The following is an 11874-nucleotide window of genomic DNA, read 5'->3' on the forward strand; positions in this document are numbered from 1 at the left end:
GTTGCTGCTTAAACATTCCGAACCACATAGGGCCGTCTCACCAAAATGAGCTCTAGTCACACGGTACGCCCGCACTTGTTGAAAGGACGCCTACAAACGAAAAAAAAAAAAAAGAAGTGCTGAAGTGTGTGTTTCATAGCTTGGTAGATTTTAGTTGACATAAGTAAGGTAGCTTCATCAGTTTTCATCACGCGAAGCAAGGGCTGCGGATGTGTACCATGATCCTCCGAATAATTAAGGCGTAGACTTAGAAAAACTTCCATGGTGTCAGCCTCATGCAGATGATTAGTTTGGAGGGGGCTTGGATTGCCGGTTTAAGCTACGAGTGCACTATGAACACATATGCTTCTAGGTAGGCCGGATGGCCGTGTATAAGACGTGGTTGCTCCTCCAGCTTCTTCCTCGGGGCTGTAACTCTTGCCCGGCTTCTGATGGGTGCGATGGTTAGGCTGTGTCTGGTTTGAAGGCTGAGTGACTATGGGCTTGAAGGGCTTGGATGTCTTGTTGGTTGCGAACTCTTGCTGACTAGCATCCTTCGCGAGGGGAGGCAGCTCCTGGCCCTGCGGGGCCGGGACTGGTAGGCCACCGTCGCTTAATTGCGGCGAGGGCTAGCCTGCCATCAGATTTGTATCTGTTGTAGGCCCACAATGCACCCGCCACCGCTTCGGTGGTGGACGACGGCTTTTGCGACGCGCGTCTTTCTCTTCTTCTTCTCTATTTTTCTTTCTGTCTGCACGAGGCAGCAGAGGTGGCTCAGCTACAGAGCCATATCAGGCCCGTGCATTTTCGTTTCCTTCTTCCTAGAGTCGCAACGACAACAACAAGTCTAGAAGAGGGCGAATACGGGAATCGGCACGTGATGAATGGAAAGAAACCGCTACTAAGACGGGACAGGAGAGCAGACAAACACAAGCGCATGTGTTTGTCTGCTCTCCTGTGTTTGTCTGCTCTCCTGTCCCGTCTTAGTAGTGCTGTTTCTTTCCATTCATCAACAAGAAGTCGCCTGCACCTTCTCTGTAGCTGTGGATTTGGAAGCCTAGGGCTGTCTTCAAGGCCACACTAAGAACGGCGCGCACTGCTTTAAACTCCGTCTTGTTTAGTAGACGATAAGGAAGGCTATAGGCAGCTCGCCTAACTGCTTGTTCTTTCACCAAACGATGGTGTCTTCTTCCCTCCTGCCTAGTTGTCTCGAGTCGGGTCTCCATGCCTACACTCTTAATCTGGTTCCACATAAAGTTCCAATTAGTAAGTGTAACTTTTGAAGAAAAGCTCCACTTATATATGTGGGGTAGCGTTCCAGATAAAAGTAGGGTGTATATGTGCAACGACGTTCCCGTTAAAAAAAGTTTTATGTGAAACATACATGTAAGTGAAACACCGTTCCACATAGTCTGGACGGTGTCGTTTCAACCTATCTGATATCTTCTCTTTACATCGCTGCCCGACAGGGGTGTCCAATTTGCTTGATGGCTATTGATGGCTAGGCTATTCAGTAGCTTCATTGCTCGAAGTCACTGCCCGGCAGGAGTGCCCAACTTCTGTCATGGTTTTTCTCGATGGCTGCTCAACATCACTGCCGAGAGAGAGAGAGAGAAAACTTTTAATGAGCATAATAATCAGTAAGAATTCGCAGGAGCTGGGTGGTCGGTGCCCCTAGTCCATGGCTCCGCTGGCAGCAGCTGACCTGCGGACTAGCTGGATAATCCAGGCTTGCTGGTCCAGGTTGTCGCTGGTCAGGGCCGCCTCCCACTGCTCGTGTGTCGGGCATGGCACTAGTAACGTTGGGTCAGGTTTGTCCTGGCATTCTCAAGAGATGTGATAGAGTGTGGGGCTTGCACCGCACCAAGGACAGTAACAGGGGAGACAAACGTGCTTGACAGTTTGGTGGTGTTGTTGCGACTGAAGGAAGAAGGAAAAGAAAATGCACAGGCCTGCTACTGGCTCTGTAGCTGAGCCACCCCCGCTGCCTCGCGCGGACAGAATAAAAAATAGAGAAGAAAGAAAGAGAAGAGGGAGAGAAAGACGTGCTTCGCAACAGCTGTCATCCACCACCGAAACGGTAGTGGGTGCAATGACGGCCTACAACAGATAAAAATGCGGTGGCAGGCTAGCCTCCGCCGCAAGCGGCAGTGACCTACCAGTCCCAGCCCCGTAGGGCCAGTAGCAGCCACCTTCAATCAATCCCCTCGTGTGCAACCACTACAGTTCTGAAGCGAAAGCTTCACTACGTCAGGTAGTTCGAACTGTCAGGTATGCACAGTTCACCTTCAAGTTACCTTGACAGACACTGCGCCTTGCATTTATTATAAACCAATTTACAATGGAAGCGAAACATACGCTATCTTCGTGTGACACTAATGGTGCATTCGGTTGGGGGGACGAGAGCAGAGGCGCCGAGCAGTACAGAGCAGTACAGGAGCACGCGGAGCGAGGGTGTAACTGTCCTCCAACGGGAATGCTCTCTGCGTGTCGAGAGCAGCGCGCCACGACCATGTGGCCTCATTTCTCTCCCCAGCATTTTCCACCTGCCCGCAGTGGCGGCAGTTGCAACCCGAGGAGAGGCCAACGGCCCGTGTAGAACCGCTTGTTTTGTATGGTTTTGTTCTCAAAGTGCGGCGATCTGACTCCTTTGGCCCTTTCGACGCCAGCAATTACTCTCAAACATGCATACAGCACCTGAGCATTGCTTTCCGCTCGCCGACGCCGACGCTTTGCAGCCGCCATTTTGAGCGTCGCCGACTCAGGAGAAAAAGAAAAGATAGCCCGGATATGACGCTTCATGCGCCCGCTTGTCTAAGAGCACTTTCGAAGTGCTCTCGAGTGCGCCTGCTCTCCCACTCGAATTCGCCATAAATTGGCCCTTTAAATAACCTTGACCTAATTAAGTGTGGGTGTCCATGATTTCGTCCTGTTCTATACTGCTCATTCCTCTCCCCAAAACCTAACAAAACCAGAATACCTGCGCCCCGCCGCGGTGGTGCAATGGTAAGATGCCCGACTACTATGCCGCAAGTATAGTGCCTAGAATATACTAGGCACTATACCGCAAGTACCCGGGCTCGATCCCGACCCCCGGCGGCTGCGAAGAGGCGTCCGTGTGCTGTGCGATGTCAGCGCACGTTAAAGATCCCCAGGTGGTCGAAATTACTCTGCAGCCCTCCACTACGGCTCCTCTTTCTCTTTACAATTTCACTCCCACCTCCTCCCTTCCCTTACGACGCGGTTCAGGTGTCCGCTGAAACAAGTGGGGCAGATACTGCGCCTTTCCCTTCCTGTGAACCAATTACTATTATATTACCGGAGTACCCGCCCCGCTGCTAAGTGGTAGGACGGCCGACTGCTGGATTCGATTTCGACCGCCGGCGGCGGCGTTTCGATGGAGGCGAAACGAAGAGGCGTCCGTGTGCTGTGTGGTCATTACTCCGCAGCCATTCACTACGGCTCCTCTTCCTCTCTTTCCACTTTCACTCCCACCTTCCCTCCTTGCTTCCATCAGAAATCAAATTATGCGAGATCCATCCATATTATCCGCCTTGCGCTTTCGACGTAATGCACTGTACAACATGAGGCAGCTTATTCAATCTACCCTCTGTAGGAACTAGGTATGCCACCTAAACAGTGATGTACTTAATCTCTAACTTCCATGAAACAATTTAGACCTCCTGGGAACGTTAAAAAATACTTCAAATCATACATGCTGTGCTCACATTCATGAGTATGTTGGGTCTTCTTTCATGTCAAAAATGTATGCATCTTAGAAAGCTTGCGTGATGGTGTTGTTCATGTTTTAAACACTGTTTATTTTCATGAGCATTTGTATGACAATTTAATTCATCACTTGCACTCACCTCCCACTGTATTCATGACAGGGTCCTCGTCAGGCAGAGGGCACCTGCATTTTGCCTTGTTATCCAAGACCAATTTTGTCTGAAAGAATGTTCCAAATAAATGAATGAAATAGTAATTCACCAGACTGGAAGATAAGTCACGAAGAGAACACTTCTCTCTGCGTTGTTGTACATGTATAATAGTAAGAGTCGGACTTGTTGGTGGCTAGTATTAGAATGCATCATGAAACCGCGCAAAAAGACGAAGGACAGAGAAGAAAGCGACGAGACAAAGCGCGGAACTTCAACTAGTTTATTGCCACAGTGCGTCACATTTTATACAATCATCAAAATCACAACGTAACCTAACAAACGATCATCACGTCGCACTGGTGCGCAGGCGTGTACGAGACATCATATTATCTAGATACGCAAACTCTTTTACTGATAAGTTAACCGAGGTTTTGCTGACACACGAGCCGGATTCTTTCTTAATACAGTAGGCCTCGTACACTTCTCTACTAAGTTTTGACGCGAGCTTCTTCAGGATAATTGTCTCACGAAACCGAAGCGTGCAGCCACAACAGTGGCGACAATGGTCAACCACATGTCTTCCTCCCACCAATGCGCTAACTCCTGCGTGGTGCTCCTGAAGTCTGACGTTTATACAACGTCCAGTTTATGCGATGTATCTTTTGCCACATGACATAGGTATTTTATAAACTACTCCAGTTTTGCACGGGACAAATCTGTTTGCATGCTTAATGCTGCATTCCTCTTTGTGCCCTCCCTGTACCTTATTGCATAGGCCAGCCAGTTTTTGGGGTGCGGTGAAGACCACCGGCATATTGCCTTTCAGAGCCACTTTTTTCAGTCAACGCGATATCTGGTGGAAATATGGGGCGTTTCTTCCCTGTGGCGGTGCTCAGATACACCCCTAACTTCGCTGGCAAGGACCTCTAGCACAGCGGTAATTACCTCTGAGGGAAAACCGGCACTGGACAGCCTTGGTAGCTGGAAACCCACACTTTGAGGCATTTCGTGGTTGCAGTACTTGTTCAGAGCAGCACGCTGGCAGTTTTTTGCAATACCCCTTTTTACTAGCTTAGAATAAGCTGACTGATGGCTTAAAATAGCTTTTTTTGAGCGGGGCTGATACCTCCAACACGCTAGGGTTTCGCTAACAACAATACAGATATCCAAGAATTGCAAGGATCTTTGCGTTGTAAGGATTGATGGCGACTACTGGAATGAAGTAAGACAAACGGCATGCCTTGCATCTCTATTTTAGAAGCGCACTTTCTATTGATTTTGACAAAGGCAATGGAGGGCCATACCAATCACATCAGTGTCGTGCCATAGTGCGTAAGAAGACGGATGTTGTCAACCATGTGCCTTTCGTGCTATCCGGCAAATTCGAAAGGAGCCCTTCCTTTGATGCCTAATTCGGTGACTTGGAAGAGGAGGCCGTCCTCGGGTCGCGTGGCGTCGGGGAAGTATCTGGAAGACGTGACGTACAGCGTTTCGTAGTTCTTGCCACCGAAGCAGCACGACGTGGTATACTTGGCCGGAAAGCTGATCTTGGTCAGGATTTTAGCTGCAATGGAGACGACAACAGAAAAAAAAAAAATCCCTTTGACAGGGTAACTGTGCAGCACGTTTGTCAACGTCGTAATATACAACTTGGAGTTGTTAAGGAGTAGATAATTTTCTCATTCGGAATTTCTTCGTAGTCTTGCTTTTTTGGTCACCCATCCCATCCTTCTTTTGGTTTCTCCACCTATATATATCGAATGTACAGATATTCGGAGGTCGTGAGTCCGACTCCCACCATCGGCGCTTTGTTTTTTTCTTCCGCTTTGCATTTATATTCTTTCTCCCTAAAAATCATCACAGGACTAATTCTGGTCAAGAACCACTACAAAACAGTAAAAATATAATATTAATAATAATATCCCTATGCGTTTACCTTGGACATGTAGACGGCTGGCGCCTGTAATTATATATATATATATATATATATATATATATATATATATATATATATATATATATATATATATATATACACACACTTGTAAGCTAGGATTACATGCGCTCGTGAACTGTTGTATGTGTTTCTTCCTGTGTCCTGTCTAAGTTATTGCGCATTTCTCTTATATTGTATTACATGCCTCTAGAGAATATTCTGTGGGTCATCTTCAAACTTCGGGCATAGTCTTTCTAATAACCTGGCTAGCTGTGCATTCGATGTTGGCAAAAAAAAAAAAAAGGGGGGGGGGGATTTCCTTTCCCCCATCCCTTTGCGTGCAATAAATGCGCCATGAGTATAACACCGAAACCGTGCCTTTCACTCACCCGTCTCTGGATCAATCTGCACCACCAAGCCGGTTGAGAAGCAAGTCAGCCAGATCTTGTCGTTGACATCGATGGTCATACCATCGGGATATCCTAGCTCTGGGTAGCCAGGAGTCACCCTGAAGTCCGCCAAAACGCGTCTGTTGCCTGCAGGTGAGTTTGCGTTCAGATTACGGGGTATCGATGAAGTATGCACCTGCTTTGAAAATATGCCATGAAAGGACATTGTAATAAGAAGGCTTGATATACGTGAGCATTTCGACAAAGACCAGTTTGGTTGCAAGGCAGATAAAGAAAAGTTACAGAGCTTAGCTTAGTACCTTATAGCTTGTCAATCAGCGTGAGATGTTGAGAGCGCCGCATGCTGCTCTGCTGCAATAACGACGGAAAAGCAATGCCTCGATGTCGACACTCGCTGAGTGTACACACTGAGTGCTGGCGCGCTCTAGTAGCGGGCTTTTGGCAACACTGCGAAATACCGTCCTTCCAATGGGCGGGATATGATACTTTTATACGCGAAACGTACTGCTCTCGTTGTACCGAAAAGCTAAGATTGAAAAGGGGCTTACAAGGACGAGTCCGAACCCTGGCGGAAGAAACATTTGGGCGGCTCCTCCATGGCAGCTGCAACCAGAACTGACCTGATGCGCATTTCTTTATATAGATAGCGCGAGTTCAAACTGTGCATCAAGAGTGGAAAAGCACGCCACTGGATGTGTGTGTGTGTGTGTGGGGGGGGGGGGTGACATATTATATCATCATCATCATCATCATCATCATCATCATCATCATCATCATCATCATCATCATCATCATCATCATCATCAGCCTGATTATACCCACTGCAGGGCGAAGGCCTCTCCCATATTTCTCCACTTAACCCGGTTCTGTGCTAGCTGCATCGACTTGACCCCTGCGAACTTCTTAATCTCATCCGTCCACCTAACTTTCTGCCGCCCCCTGCTACGCTTTCCTTCCTTGGCGAAGAGAGGATAACCGATGGTCACTGAGGGTTACAAACTGGCATATTATATGTGTAGTGTTAATTCATTGATTGGGTGCTGCCGCGCTCTTTGATAGTGTGATTGGTTGACTCATTAAATTACTGAGTATTTACTTGTGATTAGTGAACGAAGCGGCGTCGTGTAGACGAATAGTCTCTTATGTGTGTCGATGAATTTAAATACGTGTGATGGAAGCCGTGGCTGGTACTACTGCGGCATCTTCGTCTGACATCGTGCCAGTTGCTGGCGATAGTGTAGGTGATTCGTTTTATGGTGTACGTGTGTTCATGTAGCGGTGTTGCTCGACTACCAGCGAGACTTCGTAACACGGATGCCGAGAATTCTGGCGGAGAAGAATGCTCGGTGTGAGGCATCTAGACGGTTAAAATGAAGAGTGAATGCCGAGGTACAATCATTAGAAATGGTCCAATGAATGTGCACGCGTTTACTCTTAAGGCGTCCTCTTAATTTTTTTGCCGTCGCGGCAGAGTTGCAACTGCGATTCGGTTGTTCTTCTCTCACCACACGGCAAACCTAAGAACGACGGCATATTTTAGCAGCAAACGTATTCGTGACGAAGAAGTGCGTTTGTGTGGCTGCTTTAAACAGTCTCTCCCTCTCATACGCTTTGCTGCGGGTTCGGGAGAAGGGGCATAGGTCACCGCGCTTTGTTCTCTTGTGAGTCCAACCAGCCTTATACGAGCGACCCGCGGATGGGAAAGAGTAGGAGGTGGTGTTCCTCTCCACCAATGATACGGATCCACATGGACCGGAACCAACAAAACTCCCGCTCACACTGCTGTTTCTGTCGGCGAAGGGTTTGCTTTTAATTTTCTGTTTTTCATTTATTCCTTGCTCCAGGCGCCGCAAAGAAGCATGTATGTACCTTGCAGGCTGGGACACTACAAATCTGACTCAAAGGTGGCCTCACGGCATTATTCATGCATTTTTAACATATGGCGTAGAGATGCAAGTGGACACAAGGTACGATGACCACCAAGGACCTAACGAAAGAGCAGTGGGCGACCCAGTTGTAAGGGTCCAGTCTGAATGAGCAGCGTAGTCTAGTAGGGTCATGGGTTCACGTCTTCCTGGACTGAGGAGGCTGCCCACTTGGCGCCGTAATGGTGGCTGCCAAATCATTGTCATCGTAATACCCTTTTTTTAAGCCCATTGAAACTTCCCTTCAAGCCCTGCATTTTTTGCATTTTACCCCTTTAGGAAAAATGCCACCGCGGCCGCAGCAGGAAGTGCGGCCTTGCGCTCGACGTTGGAGCACAAATGACAATATAGCCTCCGTTGCGAGCGACACCTACAGAAATAGCACATGAGGGAAAGTACGGCTATGAGCCAAGCAGCCTGCCTTTATTTTACAGTAACATGAACACATAGCAGCACCGAGCTTAAGTGCGGCTCACCTCAGCGGCCCCTTAGCAAGAATTATTGCCTGTATTTCATTTTTCTTAATAAGCTTTCTCGATCAGCACCACGCACGCCGTTATTCGGCACAAGTGAAGATCGAAAATTCGTTCGTGAGAATAAACCTACTAATTTCACCGGAGGCCAGGTCGAAGTCGAAGGCGTACGTCTTTCCGGGCACGGAGTCGTTGTAGAACATGGTCTTGTTGTCGGCCGTCCAAGTGATGCCGTTGGACAGGGAGATGTTGTCGAGCTTGTGCTTCAGCTGCCCCTTGGAATAGGACCAAAAGTTGTTTTTTCCCTGCCCCATGCCTTCAAGGTCAACCTTAACTCCCATTGTGCCTGGAAAGGAAAGTCATGCGAGTATCATAAGCAGGAATTTTATGTTGCGCGTGCATTATTACAAGATGTGACGGCGGCAGCGTAGTGCAACTAAGAATTCTTTCCTGTTCCATTTGGCACCGCCCCTGATTAGACATCTACTTTGCCAACGTATGGTCGTGTTGCACCAATTGCTATTTTCGTTTTTGCTGTGTCCCATTGTATTGTTTTTTTTTTTTTTAATTTACTTATGTTGGTATACATTGCATAGATTTCATCGACTGGTTCTCTTCCGAACTACAAAATTAATTAGCGCATTTTTTTTTGTTGTCACGCCAGGCTATACCATACAACTTAATTAACCTCAGAAGGAGTGAAAATCCAAATGTTTTTGTACTTCCATACTCTTTTCCTCCTTCGTCGACCACGTAACTATAGCCTTAATGCGAACTGGCCTAGAATTATTGGGGGCCTATGCTTGTGTGTACAGGACTAAATCTAGCTATTCTGATAGCGGGGCACTGGCGTACCCACCAGGTGACTATTCGCTCATATCATTATTTGCCACATTAGTTAGCCATACTTCATTCAAACTAGGTCAATTCCAAGACGCCGATCATTCTTCGCACTTGGAGCAGCAATCTTTGCAGTTCTGACAACTAAATGCTCCAACTCCCTCACCGGCCCATAGGCGTCCGACGGCGTCGCACTTGCCGTCGTTGATGCGCGTGGGCACCGGCGAGTCCTTGTCCAGCATCTCGGTGAGCAGAGTCTTCTGTTTGGTGTCCATGTCCAGCCGGTAGACGCCGTTGCCCATGCACACCATCAGCTTACGATTGTCTTCGGCGTACGGGATCAGGTTGCCGATCTCGTCCTCTGCTCATGCACAGTATTAAAAGTCTCAAATGTACAAAGATAACGCGTACTTTCTCAGCAGAGGCTACAGCGAGGTTTGAAAGAGTGATGTACGCGTGATTGAAGAGGCCGCGGTAGTTGCTTCAGGTGTTATGAAGTGAGCTTACATTGTACTGTGCACAGAGTCGATAGATAAAGAATGAAGAAGAATCATTATAAAGATTGCTTAGCTTCTGGTATGTAGGTAGGATGCCGCGCTGCTACAGACGTATTCACATCAAAATGCGCTGCATTATAAGCATGATTGCATAAGCTGCATTATAAGCATGATTGGGGGAGAATGAAGAGCTTGATAAGTGCACTCGATGGAGGCCAATAGACTGGCGTAAAAGGAAAAGTGGGGAAATGCTAGACATTTTTCTGTCGAGGCAAAGATTGAATGAGTAACAATTTAGGCATGAGGACAGTTTGACGGAGTAAAAGAAGGCGTCAAAGTGCATCGGTGTTTGTGCGAAAAGCGTACACGCTGGAACAGTCAGGAAATTAAACGTATTATTCCTTTTTTAGGGGTGGCTTCAATCTGCCATGTTTTAAAGACATTGAACGATCGCTTGCATAGGAAAACAATTTCTGCCTGATGTATTTCGCTATGGCAAAAAACTTTTGGTCAAAATGCGCAATTTCTATGGATTACACCTTACACATCGTTGTTACCTGAGCTTGAGTTCGTACGGAAAGGGAAAAGTTCATGGTTGGCTGACTCTCTGACAACTTTCTACATCGCTCTGGGCCTGACACGGTAGAATGCTCCCATAGCTGGCATGCTTTTAAACTATCCCCCGTGCAGACTGGTAGACGACGCCTTAAGAGGGTATCATTTCAGAACATGTTTGATAAAACTAAATAATGCCACCAGAATGGTACGCATTCAGAAACAAACTGCAGACTTGGGTGGCGGTGCTTTTTGGTTAAAAGAAAAAGAGATGTATTTGAATTTCAGGACAGGCTTTACAGGATTAGTTCGTGACATCTAACACAACTCACAGTGCAACCTAACAGTTATCAGAACAACATTGCAAATATAAAAGGACTTGTTCGCTGTTAATTTGGTATTTGAAAGCAAAGAAAAATGCGAGACAAATTCTTTACTTCAAATAAAGGGATTCCAAGTGCTGTATTATGTGCACAAAAATAGCACTATTGCATTGCTCCACAGAAGCAGTGGTTAGACGAGATTTTAATTGTCTACCCTACTCTGTTTTGTAATAGATGGCGCTTGAAGCTCACTCTCTGTGAGAGGGGAATGCAATCTCGCGATCGTTCGAAGCGTTAAAGAGTATTGAGCCTTATGTGCGCACACGTGCGCACTGATGCCGGATGCCCCAAACAATAAGTTACATAACGCAAAGGAAGTATGAGAATTCACTCTATCTGGCCCCAGCGCATGTTTTCGGGGGACGCTAGACCTTTCATATACGCGTTCCAATTTGCCTAAGAAAAAGGACTATCAGGATCACCTTGTATTCTTTTACGGCTTCCAGTTGGCATGGATGAAAAAAGCAATAATTGGTCTTACCCAGCCGGATGACCTCCGTCTCGGTCCTGGTTTTGGGGTCGTAGCGTACCACTTCGTGGCCGTGGGCATCGTCGAAGAGCAGCGTTCCGCTCCGCTCATCCCAGTGGGGTCCCTCGCCCAAGATGCTCCTCCGTTTGCTGGCCACTTCTACCTTCATCGTTAATACGACGGGACGAGACGAGCTATCAACGCCAAGAAGAGTACAGCGGCACTCTGTGGAGTGGCGACAGGCGGTGCAGTGCTTGTTGAAAAAAAGAAAAAGGGGAGAGACAGGGGGCTCTGGGTGACAAAGCGGCGTGTCTTGTGATAAAACTCCCGGTTAAAATTATGCAAGGGGCCCCATATCAGTCCTTTGGGATTTCTCCAGCGGTATGGGTAAAGGGGCCGATGATAGGCGCAGTGGCTCTTATGGAGACTTACGCACTTGAATGCTGCCTCAGATGTGCGTCTATTCAATTTTGCACGTCTTGAAGCGTCCTTGACTGCGTCTGAAAAATTTGTATCAATGTGCGCA

The 11874-nt window shown here is 47.4% G+C and overlaps 1 protein-coding gene across 1 annotated transcript; it reads right to left on the reverse strand.

Annotated features, from left to right (window-relative positions):
• Positions 1-4121: 4121 nt before the first annotated feature.
• Positions 4122-11571, reverse strand: LOC146178387 (regucalcin-like). Its single transcript, XM_084579746.1, has 5 exons — positions 11361-11571; positions 9611-9805; positions 8738-8950; positions 6186-6332; positions 4122-5424 (listed from the first exon to the last, which is right to left on the reverse strand). The coding sequence occupies exons 1-5, from the start codon at positions 11515-11517 to the stop codon at positions 5231-5233; spliced, it is 906 nt and encodes a 301-aa protein (XP_084435872.1). The 5' UTR covers positions 11518-11571; the 3' UTR covers positions 4122-5230.
• Between the last annotated feature and the right edge of the window lie 303 nt (positions 11572-11874).

Source organism: Amblyomma maculatum, chromosome 9, assembly GCF_055883805.1.
Source record: "Amblyomma maculatum isolate TAMU_Amacu chromosome 9, ASM5588380v1, whole genome shotgun sequence".
In the NCBI taxonomy this organism is placed as follows: Eukaryota; Metazoa; Arthropoda; class Arachnida; order Ixodida; family Ixodidae; genus Amblyomma; species Amblyomma maculatum.